General features: G+C 47.3%; 1 protein-coding gene across 2 annotated transcripts in view; it reads left to right on the top strand.

Moving 5' to 3' along the window:
- The window catches only part of CCP110 (centriolar coiled-coil protein 110), a 96,867-nt gene that overhangs the window by 3,841 nt on the left and 66,432 nt on the right, over nt 1-26,594 (top strand). The window contains exons 1-2 of one of the 2 annotated variants that reach the window (XM_056536351.1): nt 19,378-19,781; nt 26,245-26,386. In XM_056536351.1, the coding sequence (XP_056392326.1) occupies nt 26,249-26,386 (138 nt within the window). In that variant the 5' untranslated portion in view covers nt 19,378-19,781; nt 26,245-26,248. Of the gene's footprint in view, nt 1-19,377; nt 19,782-26,244; nt 26,387-26,594 lie in introns of those variants that run through there. The other variant, XM_056536352.1, reaches the window with a different exon arrangement.

Genomic DNA, 26,594 nt, shown 5'->3' on the forward strand with positions numbered 1-26,594 from the left:
AGCTGAGCACTTCGTACAGTACAGACCAAAAGTTTGGCCACACCTTCTCATTCAGAGTTTTCTTTATTTTCATGACTATGAATATTGTAGATTCACACTGAAGGCATCAAAACTATGAATTAACACATGTGGAATTATAGACATAACAGAAAAGTGTGAAACAACTGAAAATATGTCATATTCTAGGTGGAAAGTGTCCCCAAGTACAGTCACAAAAACCATCAAGAGCTACAAAGAAACTGGCTCACATCCGGACCACCCCAGGAAAGGAAGACCAAGAGTCACCTCTGCTGCGGAGGATAAGTTTATCCGAGTCACCAGCCTCAGAAATCGCAGGTCAACAGCAGCTCAGATTAGAGACCAGGTCAATGCCCCACAGAGTTCCAGCAGCAGACACATCTCTAGAACAAGTGTTAAGAGGAGACTGTGAATCAGGCCTTCATGGAAGAATATCTGCTAGGAAACCACTGCTAAGGACAGGCAACAAGCAGAAGAGACTTGTTTGGGCTAAAGAACACAAGGAATGGACATTAGACCAGTGGAAATCTGTGGTTTGGTCTGATGAGTCCAAATTTGAGATCTTTGATTCCAACCACTGTGTCTTTGTGTAGAAAAGGTGAATGGATGGACTCTACATGCCTGGTTCCCACCGTGAAGCATGGAGGAGGAGGTGTGATGGTGTGGGGGTGCTTTGCTGGTGACACTGTTGAGGATTTAGTCAAAATTGAAGGCATCCTGAACCAGCATGGCTACCACAGCATCTTGCAGCGGCATGCTATTCCATCCGATTTGCATTTAGTTGGACCATCATTTATTTTTTAACAGCACAATGACCCAAACACACCTCCAGGCAGTGTAAGGGCTATTTGACCAAGAAGGAGAGTGATGGGGTGCTGCGCCAGATGACCTGGCCTCCACAGTCACCGGACCTGAACCCAATGAAGGCAAAAGGGCCAACAAGTGCTAAGCATCTCTGGGAACTTCTTCAAGACTGTTGGAAAACCATTTCAGGTGACTACCTCTTGAAGCTCATCAAGAGAATGCAAAGCAGTAATCAAAACATAAAGGTGGCTACTTTGAAGAACCTAGAATATGACATATTTTCAGTTGTTTCACACTTATTTGTTCTGTGTATAATTCTACATGTGTTAATTCATAGTTTTGATGCCTTCAGTGGGAATCTACAATTTTCATAGTCATGAAATGAAAGAAAACTCTTTGAATGAGAAGGTGTGTTCAAACTTTTGGTCTGTACTGTATCTGCGGGGTCACAGTTGCTATCAGCAACTGGGACCCGCTGCTAATACCGGACATTGCCAATCGGGCTGATATCTGGTATTAACCCTTTAGACACCAATCAAGTTGATCGCGGCGTCTAAAATGGGAGAATAGGCTGCTGATAAGCTCAGCGGAGCTGTTCGGGACCGCCGATGTGAAATCGCGGCATCTCGAACAGCTGAGAGGACAGCGGGAGGCTCCCTACCTGGCTCCACGCTGTCCAATTGGTGTTTGATTGCTCCAAGCCTGAGATCCAGGCTTGAGCAATCAAGCGCAGATAACATTGATCAATGCAATGCTATGGCAATGCGTTAAACAGTGCCTGCAATCAGTGTAATGCATGTTATAGCTCCCTATGGGGGCTATAACATTGCAAAAAAAAAAAAGGCAAAAAAAAAGTTAATAAATGTGATTTAACCCCTTCCCTAATAAAAGTCAGAATCACCGCCCTTTTACCATGAAAAAAACTGTGTAAAAAATAAACATACGTGGTAAAGCCACGTGCGTAAATGTCTGAACTATAAAAATATAGCGTATTTTTGGTCACTTTTTATACTATCAAAACATTTTATAAAAAGGGATCAAAAAGTCTAATCAAAACAAAAATGGTACCGATAAAAACTTCAGATCACGGTGCAAAAATAAGCCTCATACATCCCCATACGCAGAAAAATAAAAAAAAGTTATAGGGGTCAGAATATGACAATTTTAAACATGTACATTTTCCTGCATGTAGTTATGATTTTTTTAAGTAAGACAAACCTATATAAGTAGGGTATAATTTTAATCGTATGGACCTACAGAATAAAGAGAAGGTGTAATTTTTACCAAAAAATGCCCTGTGTAGAAACGGAAGCCCCCAAAAGTTACAAAATGGTTTTTCTTTAATTTTGTCACACAATGATTTTTTTTTTTCCGTTTTGCTGTAGATTTTTGGGTAAAATGACTGACGTCATTACAAAGTAGAATTGGTGGTACAAAAAAAAAAATCACATAGATTTTTAGTTGCAAAATTGAAAGTGTTATGATTTTTAAAAGGTGGAAAAAACAAAAGTGAAAAAACGGAAAAACGCTTGGTCCTTAACCCGTTAAGGACTCAGCCCATTTTGGCCTTAAGGACTCAGACAATTTCATTTTTACGTTTTCATTTTTTCCTCCTCGCCTTCTAAAAATCATAACTCTTTTATATTTTCATCCACAGACTAGTATGAGGGCTTGTTTTTTGCGTGACCAGTTGTCCTTTGTAATGACATAACTCATTATATCATAAAATGTATGGCGCAACCAAAAAACACTATTTTTGTGGGGAAATTAAAACGAAAAACGCAATTTTGCTAATTTTGGAAGGTTTTGTTTTCACGCCGTACAATTTCTGGTAAAAATGACATGTGTTCTTTATTCTGAGGGTCAATACGATTAAAATGATACCCATTATTATATACTTTTATATTATTGTTGCGCTTAAAAAAAAATCACAAACTTTTTAACCAAATTAGTACGTTTATAATCCCTTTATTTTGATGACCTATAACTTTTTTATTTTTCCGTATAAGCGGCGGTATGGGGGCTCATTTTTTGCGCCATGATCTGTACTTTTTTTTGATACCACATTTGTATATAAAAAACTTTTAATACATTTTTTATAATTTTTTTTTTAATAAAATGTATTAAAAAAGTAGGAATTTTGGACTTTTTTAATTTTTTTTCGTTCACGCCGTTCACCGTACGGGATCATTAACATTTTATTTTAATAGTTCGGACATTTACGCACGCGGCGATACCAAATATGTCTATAAAAAATGTTTTTTACGCTTTTTGGGGGTAAAATAGGAAAAAACGGACGTTTTACTTTTTTATTGGGGGAGGGGATTTTTCACTTTTTTTTTACTTTTACTTTTACATTTTTTTACATTTTTTTTTACACTTGAATAGTCCCCATAGGGGACTATTCATAGCAATACCATGATTGCTAATACTGATCTGTTCTATGTATAGGACATAGAACAGATCAGTATTATCGGTCATCTCCTGCTCTGGTCTGCTCGATCACAGACCAGAGCAGGAGACGCCGGGAGCCGCACGGAGGAAGGAGAGGGGACCTCCGTGCGGCGTTATGAATGATCGGATCCCCGCAGCAGCGCTGCGGGCGATCCGATCGTTCATTTTAATCGCGAACTCCCGCAAATGCCGGGATCTGTATTGATCCCGGCACCTGAGGGGTTAATGGCGGACGCCCGCGAGATCGCGGGCGTCGGCCATTGCCGGCGGGTCCCTGGCTGCGATCAGCAGCCGGGATCAGCCGCGCATGACACGGGCATCGCTCCGATGCCCGCGGTTATGCTTAGGACGTAAATGTACGTCCTGGTGCGTTAAGTACCACCTCACCAGGACGTACATTTACGTCCTGCGTCCTTAAGGGGTTAAGGGGTTAAAGTCCAAATTGCTGAACATCACATCCCAGAAAAAAATGGCTCATGGTGCAAAAATTGAGCCCTCAAACAGAATAAATATAACATGTCAGTTTTACATTAAATTGGTCACAAAAAATAAAAGCCCTCATATCTCTTCATCTGTTGAGGACATCGGGTGTAAATGTATGTCCTGGAGCATTACGTGACTGATGCTAGTACTAGAGCTGCACTTGCTTCATAGCTGTGATCAATGCCAATCACATTGTCTGAAGTATTAATTCATACATGCTGATTAGCTCTGAGGGCTAATTGGACACAATAAGCTAAAATGGCGGCGGAGGGTTCCCTTACCTACTTCCGGCTGCTGGATGGTCAATTCACTGATGCAGCCTGGCTTAGCGCTGCGGAGAGCTGATCACACTGTATACTGCTATGCAAAATGCATAGCATTATACAGGGAATACGATCTGGTGATTGGGGACTTAAAAAGTGTAAAATAAAAATTCTATAAAAGCCCCTTGCTAAAAAAAAAAAAAAAAATTACCGTTCTTTTCCCATTTGACCCCCCCCCCCCCCAAATATTTTTTTTTTTAAATAAACACATTCCATGCTCAGTGCTGAGACCCTCACCGATCAGGAGAATGACCAAAGAGGAGTGATTTAAAGGGGGTATTCTGCTGCCCCAGAGGTTGGAGCAGGGGGGGGGGGCGTGATGGCCACGTCCCCTCAATGTATATGGGAGGGGTTGTGACAGCGAAATTGCCCCCTCCCATAGACTTGCATTGAGGGGGTGTGGTGTGACATCATGAGGGGGCGTCGTCATGATGTCACGACTCCCGCCGCCTGAACACAATGTTCTAAATGAATGCCGGGTGCTGCACAGAGATTGTGGGGGTCCCAGCTGCGGGACACCCGTAATCAGATAACTTATCCCCTATCCAAAGGAGATGTTTAGGGGCGCAGTGCCCCTTTAATACCTGACTGCGATCTTTGTCTCACTGCTCCATTATGTCTATAGGGCAGCAAGACATAAATGGCTGAAAGACTTGGATTAAAGCCTGCTCACACTCGCTTATCCCCACTCATATATATACACACAGCTACATGTAGCTACATAATCCGAGATGAAAACATAAGACCGCATTCACATGGACGTGTTTGTGTCACATCAAACTGAAAGCATTGTATCGATTTACACGTGGGACTGTGGCCTTATGCTCTTTAGATAAAACTCCAATACCGTGTTTGTTAAATGACCTTTAAGACACTGAAGTTGCTAAGACATTAAACAAATGCAGTACTGCCATTGTGAAATCCTGAGCTGTCTGTCCAGCCCCACATAGCCACTTCCTCATGCACTTTTATGAGGGAAACAGAGAGACTCCTAAAAAGTTTGCCCACTGTTGTACCTGGGTCCATTTGCAATTTAACCTCTTGAGAACACAGACCATTTTGTCCTTAAAGGGGTACTCTGGTGGAAAACACATTTAAAAAAAAAAAAACAGGTGCCAGAAAGTTAAACACATTTGTAAATTATTTCTATTTAAAAATCTTAATCCTTCCAGTACTTATCAGCTGCTGTATGCTCCACAGGAAGTTGTATTTCTTTCTAGAATTATTTTTAGTCTGATCACAGTGTTCTCTGCTGACACCTCTGTCCATGTCAGGAACTGTCCAGAGTGCAAGCAAATCCCCATAGCAAACTCCTCCTGCTCTAGTTCCAGATACAGACAGAGGTGTCAGCAGAGAGCACTGCGGTCAGACAGAAAAGAAATTCAAAAAGAAAATAACTTCTTGTGGAGCATACAGCAGCTGATAAGTACTGGAAGGATTAAGATTATTTTTTTCTTTTTTCCAGACTTTATTTATAAAGAATTTTACATGAATGTAGAAAACGCCAATGTAGTTGCATTACACTTCCACACTTAGCAGAACAAAACAAAGAAAAGGAACTAACTTAACCAGTGTTTGGGTAGGGTGGGGAAGACACAAGATGGGGGGGACAAACAAGGGGAAGAGGGGAAGAGCACATCTCAACAAGATGTTCTACCAGCAATGTGAGCACAGGTATGCAATGCAAGTAGATGTATGAGTACATGAGTCATAATAGATCACCAAAGCAATACCGCTATTATAACATATGAAGCCCAAGGCTTCCATTTAAGTAATGTGCGAGGCTATCCTTGTCCAGATCAAAGAATCAGAACAGGGATTACGCAACTGAAGCTCTTGTAGTGCGTCTCTCCATTGTGCAGGAAAAACTTTAGCGAGTAGCTGGGCAAAGTCCGGGGCATCTTTGGACTTCCACAAGGAAGCAATCAGGGTACGAGCTGCAGTGAGAATATGGAAGGCAATGGTCCTGCAATCTCCAGGTAAGTCCATCACATGTATTTACAGTAGAGCCATATCCGGGCCCCATGGGATGTGAACATCCATCACGTCATAAAGCAGGTGAAGAACCCTGGTCCAAAACAGGTTCAGAGCGCTACAAGAACACCAGATGTGAAGGAAGGCCCCACTTGTTTACCACACCTACAGCACATAGAATCAGTCTGTTGATATTGTTTAGACAGGCGTTCCGGGGTATAGTACCACCTATACATAAGTTTGCAGGCCGACTCCACATGATTAGTGCACTTAGAAAGCTTGAAGGGTAGGGAGTACAGCATGGGTGTCAAACATGCGGCCCGCAATGAATATCTTTGTGGCCCGAGCAGAGGCGGTGCTTGCCCTGCAGTGGCGGATCCCCCCATCACTATTAAAGATGCCCCCGTCAACTCTCAGCGACCCTGCGTTAAGTTTAAAAATGCAGGGGTCGCCGGGAGATCGCGTACGCCGGGACGTCACTGACATCCCGTGCGTGCGCCCATAGCAACGGAGGAGCGGAACATGGAGGTGGAAGACGCTCGCTGGCCAGCATGGTAAGTGACCAGCACCATGGCCGCTCTTCCGGTCCCAGGACCTACTGCTATGGCCGGACAGGAGGAGTGGTGGTCAGAGCACTGAAATGGGTCAGTACACAGGCATACAGCCTCCAACCATACACTGTATATGGCTGGAGGCTGTATGTGTGTGAGGGAACATACTGCACCTAATGTCGGTAACTATACTGCACCTAATGTGGGGAACTGTACTGCACCTAATGTGGGGAACTATACTGCACCTAATGTGGGGGAACTATACTGCACCTAATGTGGGGAACTATACTGCCAGCCTAATGTGGGGAACTATACTGCCAACCTAATGTGGGGGAACTATACTGCCAACCTAATGTGGGGGAACTAAACTGCACCTAATGTAAGGGAACTATACTGCACCTAATGTGGGGGACTATACTGCACCTAATGTGGGGACCTCATATTGACGTTCGCTCACGTCACGCTCCCAGAATTCAAGGGCCGGCATTACTATGTCCTTTTTTGGATGCGACCCACATAAACTTAAACCTTGTTTTTTTGCCCATGTTAGCCTTTGAGTTTGACATGCTTGGAGTACAGACACAACCAATAGTCCTCCTGTATTGGTACACCTAAGTCCTTTGCCCACATTGCTTTGAAGGGGTGATTATCAGATGCTAGCAGGTGTTGTAAGTGACGGTATGCAACTGAGACCCCCCCCCCCATCCCATCTCTGTTGGTAAAGAATGAAGAATGTGGCTGTCATCGTTGTGAAGGGAAGCAACGAGTTTTGCGTACTGATGTCTCCCAAGCATGTGATACTCCCAGTCTGCCAATTAGAAAAATTAACGTGAGGAAGGATGTATAGTGGAGAGGGAGGTGGAGGAGAAGGAGCAGGGAGAGAGGAGTTTGGAGGAGAGGGCAAATGGGCAGTTATCGAAATAAAGAATAGGAGAATTGAGTATGGCTACTTTCCATAATAAATGGTGCAGGAATGCCACCCCAGCAATAGCAGCTTCCATGGGTAGCCATCGAGCATCAGTGTCATTCCGCCACCATTGTTTAAGGCACAAGGTAAGCCGCCCTATAATAATTGAGAAGGTGCTTAAAGGGGTATTCCAGGCCAAAACTTTTTTTTATATATCAACTGGCTCCGGAAAGTTAAACAGATTTGTGAATTACTTCTATTAAAAAATATTAATCCTTCCAATAGTTATTAGCTTCTGAAGTTGAGTTGATGTTTTCTGTCTAACTGCTCTCTGATGACTCACGTCCCGGGAGCTGTGCAGTTCCTATGGGGATATTCTCCCATCATGCACAGCTCCCGGGACGTGACATCATCAATGAGCAGTTAGACAGAAAACTTCAGAAGCTAATAACTATTGGAAGGATTAAGTTTTTTTAATAGAAGTAATTTACAAATCTCAGATCTTGAAGCAAAGAGGAAAGGTAGAAAAAGTCGGCAGACTCACCAAAGACTTCTTTTCCAGGGTAATTTCTTTATTTCATACTCACATATAAAAGGTAGATACAAAAGGTGGGAGAGGGATCACAGTGGGGAGTATTCACTGTCTGGCAAATTACGTGAGAATATCAGCAGCAGTGCCGGACATTACACTCTTTGTTTGAATAATTTACAAATCTGTTTAACTTTCCGGAGCCAGTTGATATATATATAAAAAAGGTTTTGCCTGGAATACCCCTTTAATATCCTGAGGAGGTGGGAAGTCAACGTAGAGAGGTTAGAAGAAACCAGCTTACATACCCAAGTATGTAATGCCCACTGAGACCCATTGGAGGGGGTATAAAATTTTTTATGGCGGATACATCATGTCGGTCAAGAAAGAGGGGAAGGATGATAGACTTAGAAGTGTTACATTTATAAAAGCTAGCAGCACTTAAAAGGGAAATGAGATTGAGAACTTTAGGTAAAGAGCGTACAGGGAAAGGTAATGCAATCAGAACGTCATCCGCTAAGAGCCCTGTTTTATGCTCTTCGCCTCCAACTTTGACCCCCCTGATGCCAGCATCACATCTAAGACATTCTGCAAAGGGTTCCATGGACAGGGTAAAAAGAATAGGGGACAGGGGACAACCCTGTCTCATCCCATTAGTTATCAAGAAGGGGGAGGACAAGGCCCCAGAGGTGAAGACCCTAGCGGACAGGGAGGTATAAATGCCATCAGACCTTCAATGACAGGGGGGGGGGGGATACCAAATTTGTTGAGGACTGCTCAGAGGTACCACCAATGCACCCGGTCGAGCGCCTTCTCCGCGTTCAGAGAGAGGAAACGTCTCGTGCCATCTGAGGACTGATGGCCTCTGACGAATCCCACTTGGTCCACGTGAATTAACGATGGGAGGGCTTCAGCTATGCTATCAGTAGGTTGTTTCCCTGGCTTGGGGAGGGTAACGATCACTGCTTCCAGCATCTCTGGCGGTAGGCGTCCCGACTTCGCTATCTCATTAAAAAGAGCAGCAAGGTGGGGAGCCATGAGCTCTGCGTGGAGCTTAAAGAACTCATTCACTAAGCCATCAGGGCCAGGAGATTTGCCCCTTTTAATGCTCTGATTGCATCAAGTACCTCTGAGGAGGAGAAAGGTAATGAGAGGGAGGCCACCGCTTCCGAGGAGAGAGGAGGTAGGGCGACAGATGAGAGGAAGTCAGAGATAGAGAGAGGGGTAGGAGTAGATGAATAGGCAGTAGAAGAGAGATTGTAAAGAGAAGCATAGTAAGATGCAAAGGCATTGGCAATGGACTGGGGGTCAAAAACTTTAGTTCCATCTGGTAGCGAAAGGAAGGGGAGACGGCTCTTCGCAGCCTTCACTTTAATTTGCCTGGCTAAGACCTTCCCCGGTTTGTTGGCAAACCAGTAGGAGTAAAGCTTCATCCGTCTAAGGGCTAGGTCAAACCTGTGTCAGCGAGTGTAATTCTGAAGTTAAGGCTGATATGCGAGATTTCGTAGCCGGGGAGTAAGCTATTTTGTTCTGTCTGTGTATGGCGGCAAGATCCAGTTGCAGTGACAGTCTCTTCTCCCTTATTTGTTTGTTATAGTGAGCAGATTGTCCAATAAGTATGCCCCTTACAGTGGCTTTAAATGCACACCACAGAACCGATTCGGGAGCCACTGGTCCTTCGTTGAGTGAGAAAAAGGAAGAGATGCTGTCATGCAATTTAGGTTTATAGGTGGGGTGTTGGAGGACATAAGGACTAGCTCGCCACAAGTGCGATCTTTGTGCAGGGTAATTCTCTTCTATGGTGATAGTCACCGGCGCATGATCCAACCAGGTGATGGTGCATATTTGCGATTTTGAAATTAGATGGAGAAATGAGCGGCTAACAAGGAAAAAGTCAATTCTAGTGTGGGTACTATGGGGATGGGAGAAAAACGAGAAATCTCGTTCGTTGGCATGTTGGATCCTCCAAACATCATATAAGTCTCTGTTGGAGACAGTCGTGAAGATAGGAGTGGCTTCAGGTATGTGGGATGGGGAAGTGGAGTCCATAGACAGCCACAAGGTCGAATTAAAGTCACCTACCATGATTAGGCGACCAACAAGTGAGGATCTCGCCACCCTAGACAGAACGTGTTTGATGAAAGCATGCTGCTTTCTATTGGGAGCATAAAGAAGAACTATGGTATATTTCACAGAATTAAAAGAACAATTGACAATTAAGAACTTGCCACCACTGTTTGCCTCCACCACCACTTCTGAGAGAGCAATAGTGTTCCTAATAGCTAGCGCCACACCCTTTTTTTTTTTTGGAGCCGGACAGAGTCCGCCTCCATTAGGTGGGTTTCTTGCAGGCAAAGTACATCTGCCCGCAAGCGTTCGGCCTCAGCCCAAACCAGAGATCTTTTGGGGGGGGAAGCAGACAGCTCGACAATGTATCAAAAACGAGGCAGTAGCATGGTGTAACATCACATACCCGTAGTAAAATATGAAGCAACCTTGAGGATGTGCAGTGTCATACAGGGATAACACATAAAAAACATGAAAGTGTCAACAGGACACCTAACAAAAGGTAAAGTAAAAGTGCAGACAATCTAGTGACCCTCTTTCCTCCTAGCATTCTCCCAGCCCTCTGGCAAGGAGCACTTGGTGAACTCCTGCTAGCCTGCAGGAATAAAGAACTGGGTTAACCCTACATGGACTGCTGCCTATGTATGTCCTAGGAGGAGAAGCGCCCTATGGTAATTCCTTATTTTCTTGGATTATATCCGCTACTGCTCATTACTTATCCAGTCGACCAAGAGGGACCTGGAAAGGAAACCGCGGCTGCTGACCTCCACTTCATTTGCGATTCTATATGCCTGCAGAGGTGTTGTGCCCTGAGCACAACATTATCTGGTAAGCCTCCAATTTTTTTGCGCACATTGAAGCAAAAATACAAAAACTGTCTGCACTAGGAGCTCACCTTGTATTTTTATATTCTATCTAGTGACCCTGGAAGGGAGCCACTGAAGGGGGGGATATAGGTGAAAATAAACCCATATCTAAACATGTGCCTATTCGGCTCTCTAATTAGGTGACTTAGGCGGCCGCCTAAGGCCTCGCGCTAAAAGGGGCCTCGCGGTCGCCTAAATCGTATAGTTAGAGCAGTTATTTTGGCGAGATTTTATTTTTTCAAATGTCCCGGCCTGCGCGCGGGGGGAAAGGAAGCCTGTGTGCGCACTGCTCACACAGCGTCCTCCTGCGTCCCCGCGTCCAAACCCCGCCCTCCCCCTTGCAGTGAGCCGAAAATGGTGCCCGACCTTGGAGCAAACTGCTGCAAGCTGCGCGGGCCGTCTTGCTTAAGGTAGCGTACCTTTTTCGCCCCTCCGTTACCCCTTCTCAACCCTGTCCAAACTGGCCCACTGTCACCCAGGTCGACCCTCTGCCCCCCCCCCCACCCCCGTCACACATGTCCACCCCCCTGTCATCCTTGTCCGCCTTCTCTACCTCCCTGTCCATCCGTCACCCATATCCTACCCCTCTGTCAGTGTCACCCATGTCATTTTGTGGTGTTGGGAAACCCCTTGGAGCTCTGCTGGCTCATCGAGGATCAGGGGCCCTTTAAGTGGTGTTACTCTGGCAGCTCTGGATGTAAATATAGCAATATAATCAATTATATAAGTATACAGTCCAGTGTTTCTCAACCAGGGTGCCTACAGCTGTTGCAAAACAACAACTCCCAGCATGCCAGGACAGCCTAAGTCTGTCCAGGCATGCTGGGAGTTGTAGTTTTGCAACAGCTGGAGGCACCCTGGTTGGGAAACACCGATCTAGTCCATACTCATCCCACACCATGGCCAGTTAGGATGTCAGGTGTGTACACTGTCCGTAATAATGTTATAATAACATGTCCACCCTCCTGTCACCCCTGTCCACCCCCATGTCCACCCCCCTGTCACCCATGTCCACCCCCCCTGTCACCCATGTTAACCCCCCTTTCACCCCCCCTCTCACCCATGTCCACCCCCCTGTCACCCATGTCCACCCCCACCCCCTGTCACCCATGTCCACCCCCCTGCCACCCATGTCCACCCCCCTGTCACCCATGTCCATCCCCCTGTAACCCATGTCCACCCCCTGTCACCCCTGTCCACCCCTGTCACCCATGTCCACCCCCTGTCACCCATGTCCACCCCCTGTCACCCATGTCAACCCCCTGTCACCCATGTCCACCCCTCTGCCACCCATGTCCACCCCCCTGCCACCCATGTCCACCCCCCTGTCATCCCTGTCCACCCCCCTGTCATCCCTGTCCACCCCCTGTCATCCCTGTCCACCCCCCTGTCACCCATGTCCATCCCCATCACCCATGTCCACCCCCTGTCACCCATGTCCACCCCCCTGTCACCCATGTCCATCCCCCTGTAACCCATGTCCACCCCCTGTCACCCCTGTCCACCCCCCTGTCACCCCTGTCCACCCCCCTGTCACCCATGTCCATCCCCCTGTCACCCCTGTCCACCCCCTGTCACCCCTGTCCACCCCCTGTCACCCCTGTCCACCCCCTGTCACCCATGTCCACCCCCTGTCACCCCTGTCCAACCCCCTGTCACCCCTGTCCACCCCCCTGTCACCCATGTCCACCCCCCTGTCACCCATGTCCACCCCCCTGCCACCCATGTCCACCCCCCTGTCATCCCTGTCCACCCCCCTGTCACCCCTGTCCACCCCCTGTCACCCCTGTCCACCCCCCTGTCACCCATGTCCACCCCCTGTCACCCCTGTCCAACCCCCTGTCCACCCCCCTGTCACCCATGTCCACCCCCCTGTCACCCATGTCCACCCCCCTGTCACCCATGTCCACCCCCCTGCCACCCATGTCCACCCCCCTGCCACTCATGTCCACCCCCCTGTCATCCCTGTCCACCCCCCTGTCATCCCTGTCCACCCCCTGTCATCCCTGTCCACCCCCCTGTCACCCATGTCCTCCCCCCTGTCACCCATGTCTACCCCCCCCCCCTGTCACCCATGTCTACCCCCCACACCCTCTGTCACCCATGGCCATTCATTTTGTGGTGTTGGGAAACCCCTTGGAGCCCTGCTGGCTCATCGAGGATCAGGGGCCCTTTAAGTGGTGTTACTCTGGTAGCTCTGGATGTAAATATAGCAATATAATCAATGATATAAGTATCCAGTCCAGTGTTTCCCAACCAGGGTGCCTACAGCTGTTGCAAAACTACAACTCCCGGCATGCCTGGACAGCCTAAGTCTGTCCAGGCATGCTGGGAGTTGTAGTTTTGCAACAGCTGGAGGCACCCTGGTTGGGAAACACTGATCCAGTCCATACTCATCCCACACCATGGCCAGTTAGGATGTCAGGTGTGTACACTGTCCGTAATAATGTTATAATAACATGTCCACCCTCCTGTCACCCATGTCCACCCTCCTGTCACCCCTGTTCACCCCGTCACCCATGTCCACCCCGCCTCTCACCTATGTCCACCCTCCTATCATTCCGTCACTCATGTCCACCCCCCTGTCATCCATGTCCGCCTTATCCACTCCTCTGTCCATCCCTGTCACCCATGTTTACCCCGTCTACCCTGTCACCCATGTCCACCCTCCTGTTCACCCATCTGTCCCTTTGTTACCCCAGTCCACCCCTCTCTGTCACTCCCCCTTGTCACCCTTGTCCACCCCTCTGACCCCCTGTCTCCCATGTCCACCCTCCTGTCATCCATGTCCACCTCCCACCCAACCCTCTGTCACCCCTGTCCATCCCTGTCACCCATGTTCACCCTCCATTGTCCACCCCCCTGATCACATCCTTTTCACCCATGTCCACCCCCTATTCACCCCTCTGTCACTCCTTTCCACCCCTCTGTTACCACTAGTGTTGAGCGGCATAGGCCATATTCGAATTCGCGAATATTCGCGAATATATGGACGAATATTCGTCATATTCGCGAATATTCGCATATTCGTAACATTCTCGTTTTATTTTCGCATATGTGAATATTCGTGTGTGCGAAAATTAACATATGCGAAAATTCGCATATACAAAATTTACATAAGTGAAAATTCGCATGTGCGGAAATTAGCATATGCAAAGTTTCGCATATGCGAAAATTCGCACACCGGTCTCACACAGTAGTATTAGAGCCTTCTTACACCACATAAGCTGGAAGCAGAGAGGGATGATCACTGTTATGTGTACTGTGAAAAAAATAAAAATAAAAAAAATGAATATTCGTAATTACGAATATATAGCGCTATATTCGCGAATATTTGCGAATTCGCGAATATTTGCGAATTCGCGAATAAAATTTGAATTGCGAATATTCGCGAGCAACACTAGTTACCACCTTGTCACTCCTGTCCACCCATCTGTCACCCCCTATGCCCCCGTGAACCATGTTCACTTTTCTACACCCATCTGTCACCCTTGTACACCTCCCTACACCCCTCTGTACACTCCCCTACACCCCTCTGCCACCCATGTACACTCCTCTACACCCCTCTGCCACCCATGTACACTCCTCTACACCCCTCTGTCACCCATGTACACTCCTCTACACCCCTCTTCCACCCATGTACACTCCTCTACACCCCTCTGCCACCCATGTACACTCCTCTACACCCCTCTGCCACCCATGTACACTCCTCTACACCCCTCTGCCACCCATGTACACTCCTCTACACCCCTCTTCCACCCATGTACACTCCTCTACACCCCTCTGCCACCCATGTACACTCCTCTACACCCCTCTGTCACCCGTGAACACTCCTCTACACCCCTCTGTACACTCCTCTAAACCCCTCTGTCACCCATGTACACTCCTCTACACCCCTCTGTCACCCATGTACACTCCTCTACACCCCTCTGCCACCCATGTACACTCCTCTACACCCCTCTGCCACCCATGTACACTCCTCTACACCCCTCTGCCACCCATGAACACTCCTCTACACCCCTCTGTACACTCCTCTAAACCCCTCTGTCACTTATGTACACTCCTCTACACCCCTCTGTCACCCATGTACACTCCTTTACACCCCTCTGCCACCCATGTACACTCCTCTACACCCCTCTGCCACCCATGTACACTCCTCTACACCGCTCTGCCACCCATGTACACTCCTCTACACCCCTCTGTCACCTATGTACACTCCTCTACACCCCTCTGTCACCCATGTACACTCCTCTACACCCCTCTGCCACCCAGGTACACTCCTCTACACCCCTCTGCCACCCATGTACACTCCTCTACACCCCTCTTCCACCCATGTACACTCCTCTACACCCCTCTGCCACCCATGTACACTCCTCTACACCCCTCTGTCACCCGTGAACACTCCTCTACACCCCTCTGTACACTCCTCTAAACCCCTCTGTCACCCATGTACACTCCTCTACACCCCTCTGTCACCCATGTACACTCCTCTACACCCCTCTGCCACCCATGTACACTCCTCTACACCCCTCTGCCACCCATGTACACTCCTCTACACCCCTCTGCCACCCATGAACACTCCTCTACACCCCTCTGTACACTCCTCTAAACCCCTCTGTCACTTATGTACACTCCTCTACACCCCTCTGTCACCCATGTACACTCCTTTACACCCCTCTGCCACCCATGTACACTCCTCTACACCCCTCTGCCACCCATGTACACTCCTCTACACCGCTCTGCCACCCATGTACACTCCTCTACACCCCTCTGTCACCTATGTACACTCCTCTACACCCCTCTGTCACCCATGTACACTCCTCTACACCCCTCTGCCACCCAGGTACACTCCTCTACACCCCTCTGCCACCCATGTATACTCCTCTACACCCCTCTGTCACCCATGTACACTCCTCTACACCCCTCTGTTACCCATGTACACTCCTCTACACCCCTCTGCCACCCATGTACACTCCTCTACACCCCTCTGTCACCTATGTACACTCCTCTACACCCCTCTGTCACCCATGTACACTCCTCTACACCCCTCTGCCACCCAGGTACACTCCTCTACACCCATCTGCCACTCATGTATACTCCTCTACACCCCTCTGTCACCCATGTACACTCCTCTACACCCCTCTGCCACCCATGTACACTCCTCTACACCCCTCTGTCACCCATGTACACTCCTCTACACCCCCGTCACCCATGTACACTCCTCTACACCCCTCTGCCACCCATGTACACTCCTCTACACCCCTCTGCCACCCATGTACACTCCTCTACACCCCTCTGTCACCCATGTACACCACTCTACACCCCTCTGTACACTCCTCTAAACCCCTCTGTCACCCATGTACACTCCTCTACACCCCTCTGTCACCCATGTACACTCCTCTACACCCCTCTGCCACCCATGTACACTCCTCTACACCCCTCTGTCACCTCTGTATACTCCTCTACACCCCTCTGTACACTCCTCTAAACCCCTCGGTCACCCATGTACACTCCTCTACAGGATCTGTCAAATGCCAGTGGGGTGTAAATGCTCACTGCACCCCTTATTAAATTCTGTGAGGGGTTTAGTTTCCAAAGTAGTATGCCATGTGTTTATTTTTTATTTTTTTTACTGTTCTGGCATCATGGGGGCTTCCTAAATGCGACATGCCCCCAAAAACCATTTCAGCAAAATTCGCTCTCCAAAAGCCCAATGTCGCTCCTTCCCTTCTGAGCCCTCTAGTTCACCCGCAGATCATTTTACATCCACATATGAGGTATTTCCTTACTCGAGAGAAATGGGGTTACAAAATTTGTGGGGCATTTTCTCCTATTACTCCTTGTGAAAATGTTTGGGGTAACACCGGCATTTTAGTGTTAAAAATCGGCTACGGTTCTGGCACCATAGGGGCTTCCTAAATGCGACATGCCCCCCTTTAGGAGGTCCGCAGGTTTGAGACCACTGCTGTACGCTGTATACCTATGCCCGGGCTGCAAAAGATACAGAAAATAAACTTAACTCACCCACGTCGGACAGCCGTCAGCCTATCACTGGCCAGAGCGATGCCCCACCCTGGCCAGTGATAGGCTGAGCCCACTGTCATGTATGAAGCTGGCTTCTTACATGACAGTGGGCTCAGCCTATCAATGGCAGGGGCGGGGCATCGCTCTGGCCGGTGATAGGCTGACGGCCGTTGGCTGTCCGGGCATGCTGGGAGTAGTAGTTTTGCAACAACTGGAGGTCCGCAGGTTGGAGACCACTGGCGTACAGAGAGTTCCATCGCCGGCTGTCCGGGAATGCTGGGAGTTGTAGTTTTGCAACAACTGGAGGTCCGCAGGTTGGAGACCATTGGCGTACAGTGAGTACCATCGCCGGCGGCCCCCAACAAAGAGGAGGAGGGCAGTGCTTGACATATGTGAGTAGTACCCCACTGGGCTAATCATTAATTGGGGGGAGCAGAACAGCGCTGGCAGGTCACATGATTTTGGGGGGAGGGGGAATACCGTTATATACCGTGGAACCGCCGTAAGTTAAAAAAATACCATGATACACATATATGGTCATACCGCCCAGCCCTAGGTATATGCAGAGCACCCCCCTCTCCCCCCTTCCCTATAGGTATATGCAGAGCACCCCCCTCCCCCTTCCCTATAGGTAAATGCAGAGCACCCCCCCTCTCCCCCTTCCCTATAGGTATATGCAGAGCACCCCCCCTCCCCTATAGGTATATGCAGAGCACCCCCCCTTCCCTATAGGTAAATGCAGAGCACCCCCCTCTCCCCTATAGGTAAATGCAGAGCACCCCCCTCTCCCCCCTTCCCTTTAGGTAAATACAGAGCACCCCCCCCCTCTCCCCCCTTCCCTATAGGTAAATGCAGAGCACCCCCCCTCTTCCCTATAGGTAAATGCAGCGCACCCCCCCTCCCTTCCCTATAGGTAAATGCAGAGCACCCCCCTCCCTATAGGTAAATGCAGAGCACCCCCCCTCCCTATAGGTATATTCAGAGCACCCCCCCCCTTCCCTATAGGTAAATGCAGAGCACCCCCCCTCCCTTCCCTATAGGTAAATGCAGAGCACCCCCCTCCCTTCCCTATAGGTAAATGCAGAGCACCCCACCTCCCTTCCCTATAGGTAAATGCAGAGCACCTCCCTCTCCCCCCCCCCTGTAGGTATATGCAGAGAGAGAAAAAAAAGGATGCTCACCTGATATCCCACGCAGCGATCTCCTCAGCTGCAGGGCCCACATCTTCTCCCCTCCACAGTACAGGCGCCGGATGAGTGACGTCACCGGCGCCTGTACTGCGTGGGGGCGGAGGTCACGTCTCCTCTGTGTAGCTGCAGATGCGGCTCACACAGAGGGGACACCTTCTCCTGTATGTGCGTGTATCGCGCATACAGGAGAATGTAGCGCTGTCTGCTGGACCTCAGCAGTGTCCCGGACCTCAGCAGCGGCGGCGGCGGGTCAGTCAGCCCCTGGCACCCCCCTTGAGAGTGGCACGCGGGGCGGGCCCCCCCTCCTTGGTACGCCACTGTGGAGCTGCCCTTACCTGGTTTCCAAAGGAGCAGCTAACCCTGGCACAGGTAAAGAGTACAGAATATGTAATACTTCCCTGTACTGTAGGGGGCGCTACCAGACACCAGTCAGTGCATGCACTTCAGAAATACAGGGGTTTTACCAGTGAGATGTCCATTCTGATTGGTCGGTTCCTCCAGCCATTGACACATTTCGCAGATCTGGACTGTCTATAGCATTGTATGTTGAGTCTGGTTTCAAGTTACAATGGTCCTGAAAAGACCATTGTATGTTGAAACTATTGTATGTTCAGGCCATTGTAAGTTGAGGGATCACTGTATAGTCCTACATGCTGGGAATTGTAGTTCTGCAGCAGCTGAAGGCTCCCCTGGTTGGAAAACACTTACCTATACTATATACTACTATATAGTCCAACATGCTGGGAGTTGTAGTTTTCATTTGGGGCAGCTGCTGAGCCACAGGCTGTATCAGGGCATGCTGGGAGTTGTAGTTAGCAACTTTAATTTAAATAGAATTTAATTTAAAAAAGCGATCGGAAAGTCACATGAAAACATAAATGGCAATGTTAAAAACTACAGATCGGGGCGCAAAAAAAATTAGCCCTCATACAGGCCCCTATAAGGAGAAATAAAAAAGTTATAGGGACAAAATTTCCCCAGCATATGTGTATCCTGTGATGTTATGTATATGTCATTAATTATGCTGTAGTATGTTTTTGTAAGAAAAGTGGCAACCCTACTTCCAGCATGCTGGGAGTTGTAGTTTTGCAACAACTAGAGGCATCCCGGTTAGGAAACACTGCTTTATATAGTGTGTCCGATCTAAACCGTGTCGAAACTACAACTCCCAGCATGCCATGAGAGCCAACAGTTTTATTTTTCAATTGCTAGAAAAGCACAGGATGAAGAAAACTGCAGGGACGCTATCGCTATGGCAACCTCCCTCCCACTGAGCTCCAGACAAATCTGTTATCGAAATACCGCAGAAAGAACCCAAGCTCCGCCCACCCGGAAGTCTTTGAGGAGGAAGTGGGCGGGGATAAGCAGGCCTGTTACTTTCTTTTTCTGGCGCCGCCTCAATTGGGCGGGGCTTGGCTGGAGGCAGCGGCGGCCGTTGCCTGGAGAAGCTGTTGCCGCCAGAGATGTATAATACGGCGGCGGGGTAGAGGAGGGGCTGAGCTGTCATCGGGGCCGCTTTGTGTTGTCAGACTATAACGGCTGTGGAGCTCGGAGTGTGAGGGGATGAGTGCGTGACGGCTCCGGGGAGCGGGTGAGTGTGAACGCGGCTCTACAGCCACCATTACTGACAGTGCAGGGATCTGCCCATTGAATGTACCTTATACATAGGCAGCCAGCTAGACTTACAGCAGAGTAATACTATGGTGTCCTTAGTCACGGACATTCTTTGTGTTGATTTTTTAGTAAGGCTGCATTCACACCACGTTTTTGCAGTACAGTTCCCGTATACGTTGTCAAACCGTACGGAACCGTATTGAAAACCGTATGCATTGACTCTCCAATGGAAACCGTATGCCAAAAGATGCATCAGGTTGTGTCCGTTTTGCATCCTGTGCGGTTTTGTCCTTTTTTTTTCCCCCCTGTACTCAAAACCTCAGCCTACCACACTTTTCGGTTCCGGGTGAAAAAACTGTATTGAAACGTATAATTTTTTTAAATTTTAACATTGGAGTCAATGGGAACCGTACAGAAGCGTATGTGCGAACGGTTCCATCCGGTTTTTGACTTTGCACAGTTTTTTTTTTTCTTGGAATTTCAATCAAACAAGTGAAACTTTATTCATAATGGAGTGAAAAGTTAAAAACGTGTACAGTGGTCCCTAAACATACAATGGTAATTCGTTCCAAATGAACCATTGTTAGTTGAAACCATTGTATGTTGAGGGATCCGTGCAATGAAAAGTATAGGAAGTTATACTCGCCTGTCCCCGTCGCTCCGGACTGTCACAGCTGCCCTGGATGTCGCCCTCCATCGCTGACGCTGCGTCCCCGGCATGTCCCCGCCGCTCTGCTGCCTGGGATCGTCGCTCTTCATCGCTGTCATCACGTCGCTGCGCACGCCTCTCCTATTGGATGACGGGACGGCGTGCGCGGCGACGTGATGACGACAGAGAGCGACAGCGATGCAGGGGATCCCGAAGAGAACGGTCCGGAGCGCCGGGGACAGGTGAGTGACACTCACCGGAGCACACGGTTCACCTTAAACTGCTATCCGGTGGCGGCTGAAGCAGTCTGCGCTGCCGGATAGCCGTTTATACAATGGCGCCGACATACAAAAGCATCGTATGTTGATTCTGACTTCAACATGCAATGGCCTCTGAGAAGTCACTGTACTTTTTTTTCTTAATAAACGGATGAAACCGGACATCATTTTTCAAACCGTATACGGATTAAAATTTGTACACACGTTTTGATACAGCTTAGTCAGGTTTTGAGGAATCGTTTTTTTTTTTTATAAACTGTTTTGCAAAAACGTGGTGTGAACCCAGCCAAAGGCTGAATTTGAATTGCAGGCTGTGATGCCAGTGTGAACAGGGCTTTATTATCCCAATGTTATAAGTTATCCCCTATCCATATGGGATCACCAAAGCAGATCAGTGCGCATGCTCAGCCACAGCTCCATTCTTCATCTATGGCAGTGTTTCCCAACCAGAGTGCCTCCAGCTGTTGCAAAACTACAACTCCCAGCATGCCCGGACAGCCGTTGGCTGTCCGGGCATGCTGGGAGTTGTAGTTTTGGAACAGCTGGAGGCTCCCTAGTTGGGAAACCCTGATCTATGTGACTAACAAAGAAATCCTGACTCCATCGCTCAGCGCGAAAGATGTTGCGGTCAAGCATGCGCGCTGCTGATCCCTTCACCTGATTGATGCCTGATCTGGTGATCCCATCGCTGATCAGCTATTTATCCTATGGATAGGGGGCTAACTTCTAATCTTGGGATAAGAAAGCCCTGTTCACACTCTCATCACAGCCTGCATTCCGTAGTCATGATCAGTGATGGTCCCAGCGGTCGGACCCCCACCACGCAGCTAGTTATCTCCTATCTTGTGGACAGCGATACCTTGTAGAAAACCGCTCATAGTGCTCTCCCTACTCACATACCAAATACTTACATTCACTTCCAAGAGAAAATATGCAAAAGAGCTTACGCTTGAAACGAGGCGCATTCGTTAACCTTTCTATGCTGTCCATGTTCAAATTGAATAAAGATGAAAGAAGATTGGATCTCCTATTCGGGCTCAGTGTTCTGTTCAATATTTTCAGCCTTAAAGGGGTTATCCAGGAAAAAACTTTAATATATATATATATATATATATATATATATATATATATATATCTCAACTGGCTCCAGAAAGTTAAACAGATTTGTAAATTACTTCTATTAAAAAATCTTAATCCTTTCAGTACTTATGAGCTTCTGAAGTTAAGGTTGTTCTTTTCTGTCTAAGTGCTCTCTGATGACACCTGTCTCGGGAAAAGCCCAGTTTAGAAGCAAATCCCCATAGCAAACCGCTTCTAAACTGGAGACACGTATCATCAGAGAGGACTTAGACAGAAAAAACAACCTTAACTTCAGAAGCTCATAAGTACTGAAAGGATTAAGATTTTTTAATAGAAGTAATTTACAAATCTGTTTAACTTTCTGGAGCCAGTTGATATATAAAAAAAAAACATTTTTTCCTGGATAACCCCTTTTAAAAATACTTGAAATTTTTGTTTTCTTCTACAGCAGTGCTATTCTTGCTGTTTAGGCTGCGTTCACACGGCCATCTAGACTCGTCGCGTTTTTCTCCCGTCAAAAATAAAAACGTATGTTAAAATTTTTTGTTTTTGTTTTGAACATGCTCAGAAGTAAAGACGGATCGTAAAAAACAATGCAAACGGATGACATTAAAGGGGTACTCTGCCCCTAGACATCTTATCCCCTATCCAAAGGATAGGGGATAAGATGTCAGATCGCCGCGGTCCCGCTGCTGGGGACCCCTGGGATCCCCCTGCGGCACCGCGCTATCATTACAGCACAGAGCGAGTTTGCTCTGTACGTAATGACGGGCAATACAGGGGGCGGAGCATCGTTACGTCACGGCTCCGCCCCTCGTGACGTCACAGCCCGCCCCTTTCAATACAAGTCTATGGGAGGGAGCGTGGCGTTCGTCACGCCCCCTCCCATAGACTTGAATTAAGGGGACGGGCAGTGATGTCATGAGGGGCGGAGCCATGATGTCACTCTGCTCTGTCCCCCGTATCGCCCGTCATTACGTGCAGAGCGAACTCGCTCTGTGCTGTAATGAGAGCGCGGTGCTGCAGCGGGGATCCCAGGGCTCCCCAGCAGCGGGACCGCGGTGATCTGACATCTTATCCCCTATCCTTTGGATAGGGGATAAGATGTCTAGGGGCGGAGTACCCCTTTAAAGGCTCATCCGTTTTCCATAGACTTCAATGTTAAATTTACTGTATTTGTTTTTTCTTCGTTTTTTTTGATGGAAGAAAAAATACTGCATGTGCCGTTTTTTTTTCTGCTGTCAAAAAAAAAGGAAATGAGTGCAGTCGGGTACAAACGATTTGTAAAAAAAATCCCATTGACATGAAAGTTATTTTTTATTTTTAAACCGTTTTAAATCAGTTTACAGCCTGCAAGAAATGATCCGAAACAGTGATAAAAAAAACCGGGGACAGACGGCCGCGTGAACGCACCCTTACAAACCTTTATTTTAGCCCCCAAAAAAAACACAGCTGTAAAATAGTTTTACCTAGTAGGAATAAGTGGCTCCATTTTCCATTGAGTTCATTGAAACTCCCTGTTAGAAAAAAATAAATATTGCTCAAAAACAAACCAAAGTACTGTGTGTAATCCATAATACCGTGATTTAAAGGGTTAGTACAGTCCTGAAAATCGTATCCCCTATACTAAGGATAGGGGTTAAGTTTCAGAACGCGGGGGGGGGGGGGGGGGGGGGGCGACCGCTGGGGTCCCTGCGATCTCCTGTACGGGGCCCCGGCACGGGAAGGGGCGTGTTGACCACCTCACGAAGCAGCGGCTGACATGTCCCCTCAATACAACTCTATGGTAGAGCCGGAGCGCTGCCTTAGGTAATCTCCAGCTCTGCCATAGAGTTGTATTGAGGGGGTGTGTCGGCCGCTGCTTCGTGCGGTGGTCAACACGCCCCTTCCCGCGGGCTGCCATGGCCCCGTACAGGAGATCGCGGGGGCCCCAGCGGTCGGACCCCCCCGCAATCTGAAACTTATCCCCTATCCTTAGTATAGGGGAAAAGTTTTATCAGGACTGGACTACCCCTTTAATAGATGTTTCAGCCCATCCACCCTTTGGATGACTAGACTGAGTGTATAATGACCCAGAACATATCTGTTATCAGTATCGCTCCCTCCATTATTAGATACAGTCGGGTTATAGATGACCAGATCGATTAGTATCTGCTGCCGATGAATAGGTGGGACCCTCCTCTGATCTTATGGCCTATTTTACATAACTATTTAAGTGGGCTGCTTAGCATGTACCTCCAGAGGTAGAGAACATTTGGCATGTCGTAGAAACCATCAAAGTTGTTGTTAGTGGGGTCCGGGTTCTCTACCTGTCCATGTCCTATCATTATCTACCAGCATTATTCCTTTACCATGTGAAGCTGGATGGGTGGGCTGTGTCACCTAAGTTTCTGGTTCAGATATGGACCCCACCAATAAGGCTAGGTACACACTACGGAATTTCCGCCTGCGATTCCGCTTTGAAATTGCAGGCAGAAATTCTGCTTGCTACAATGCATTATGCTAGTGAATGGGTTTTCCATTCACAAATTCACACTTCAGAGTTTTTGAAGCGGAATTTGTGAAGGCCCATACACATGGCCATTCTGTACCCCAGGGTGCTTCTTATTTTATATAAACTTTAATTCATCTATTGGATAATTTCCCAACTTTGTCGGATCTTTTTGTGAGGATGATTTACACTTCTGGTCTCTCGTGTTACTGCATTTGCAAGCTCACAAGCATAGTAAACTAAATGGTTAACAAGACATTGGTTGTTAACGTATACAGGACCCGTATACAGACCCTAATCCATTTCCTAATAAAGTAAAGGTAGGGTGTTAATGGGAAAGTTTGGGTGCACTCCTTTCTTTTAGCAATGTTGCCAATCAGAAAGGTGGAGATGGGTCACGTGACATCTACTACAATGTACACCAGTGTTTCTCAACCAGGGTGCCTCCAGCTGCTGCAAAACTACAACTCCCAGCCGTTGGCTGTCCGGGCAAGCTGGGAGTTGTAGTTTTGCAACAGCTGGTGGCACCCTAGTTGGGAAACACTGATGTGCACAATCCTATACAACCCCATCGGGATGCCATAAATGCTGGTGGAAAGTCCATTATTCTTGCTCCTAGGAACAGGATCTTGGTCTATACAACCCGACAAAATCTACTACTTACTACTAATGTGTACATTAAAGGGGTACTACGGTGGAATTTTTTTAAACATTTTTTTAAATCAACTGGTGCCAGAAAGTTAAACAGATTTATAAATTACTTCTATTAAAAATCTTAATCCTTCCAGTACTTATTAGCTGCTGAATACTACAGAGGACATTTTCTGCCTTTTCACAGTCTGCTGACACCTCTGTCCATGTCAGGAACTGTCCAGAGCAGGTGAAAATCCCCATTGCAAACATATGCTGCTCTGGACAGAGGTGTCAGCAGAGAGCAATATGTTCAGACAGTAAAGAAATCCAAAAAGAAAATAATTTCCTTTGTAGTATACTGCAGCTAATAAGTACTGGAAGGATTAAGATTTTTTTAATAGAAGTAATTTACAAATCTGTTTAACTTTCTGGCACCAGTTGATTTAAATAATAATAAAAAAGTTTTCCTCTGGCGTACCCCTTTAAGTAGAAGCAGATAGGAAAGTTTTTGGTCCTATTTCTATTAGAGAAAGATACCATTTGATAAATAGTCAGTATATGGTGAACTGGTACATTGTTGCTACTGTGACATGAGGTTTAGTTGTTTTATGACAGTTCATTGTGTATTAAAGGGGTATTCCATGCAAAACCTTTTTTTTTATATATCTACTGGCTCCGGAAAGTTAAACACATTTGTAAATTACTTCTATTAAAAAATCTTAATCCTTCCAATAGTTATTAGCTTCTGAAATTTTCTGTCTAACTGCTCAATGATGATGTCACGTCCCGGGAGCTGTGCATGATGGGAAAATATCCCCATAGGAACTGCACAGCTGCCGGGACGTGAGTCATCAGAAAGCAGTTAGACAGAAAACAACAACTCAACTTCAGAAGCTAATAACTATTGGAAGGATTAAGATTTTTTTAATAGAAGTAATTCACATCTGTTTTACTTTCCGGAGCCAGTTGATATATAAAAAAAAGTTTTGGCCTGGAATACCCCTTTAAGATTCTGACACCTTTTATATAGTGCTCAGTAACCTATCATTATCCTGCCATCATGATGGGGTTATTGTGTCGGGATGATATGTTTAGCTCTGGGGTATTTGGATGCTGTTGTCAGTGGGGACGCTCTGAGCGTACACACAAGGCATGGGAAAACAATTGTAACTCGGTCTTGTAAAAATAAACAGGAGTCTGAACAATCGTTCAGTAATACGGCAGCCAATTTTTTTGTTTTTGCTTACATGGTTAGGTTTCTCGATTTAGCTTTCACCATTAACAATAAGTGCTCTCTGTCTTCCTACAGAACAATGGAGCCATATGAAGAATTTTATAAGAAGCAGTTTGCCAGATTACAGGGACAGGCGATTACTACTGAACCTGCGTCCACCGGTCCACAAAGGGTATCGCTCATCCAGTTTCATGGTGTTGCAGTCCTCTCTCCATTGGTAAGTGGTTATAGTTTGCAATTTCGTGGCTTATTACATGTAGATATTAAAAGGGGTTATCCAGACCATAAATCTTATCTCCTGTCCACAGGATAGGGGATAAGTGTTGGATCGTTGGGGGTCTGACCGGAGACCCCTTTGATCTCCAGAACAGGGCCCTTACTTTCCCTGCTGCTTGGGGCAGTGTATTGGCATAAATACCGTGCAT

The sequence above is a fragment of the Hyla sarda genome, chromosome 8 (assembly GCF_029499605.1).
Source record: "Hyla sarda isolate aHylSar1 chromosome 8, aHylSar1.hap1, whole genome shotgun sequence".
NCBI classification, from domain to species: Eukaryota; Metazoa; Chordata; class Amphibia; order Anura; family Hylidae; genus Hyla; species Hyla sarda.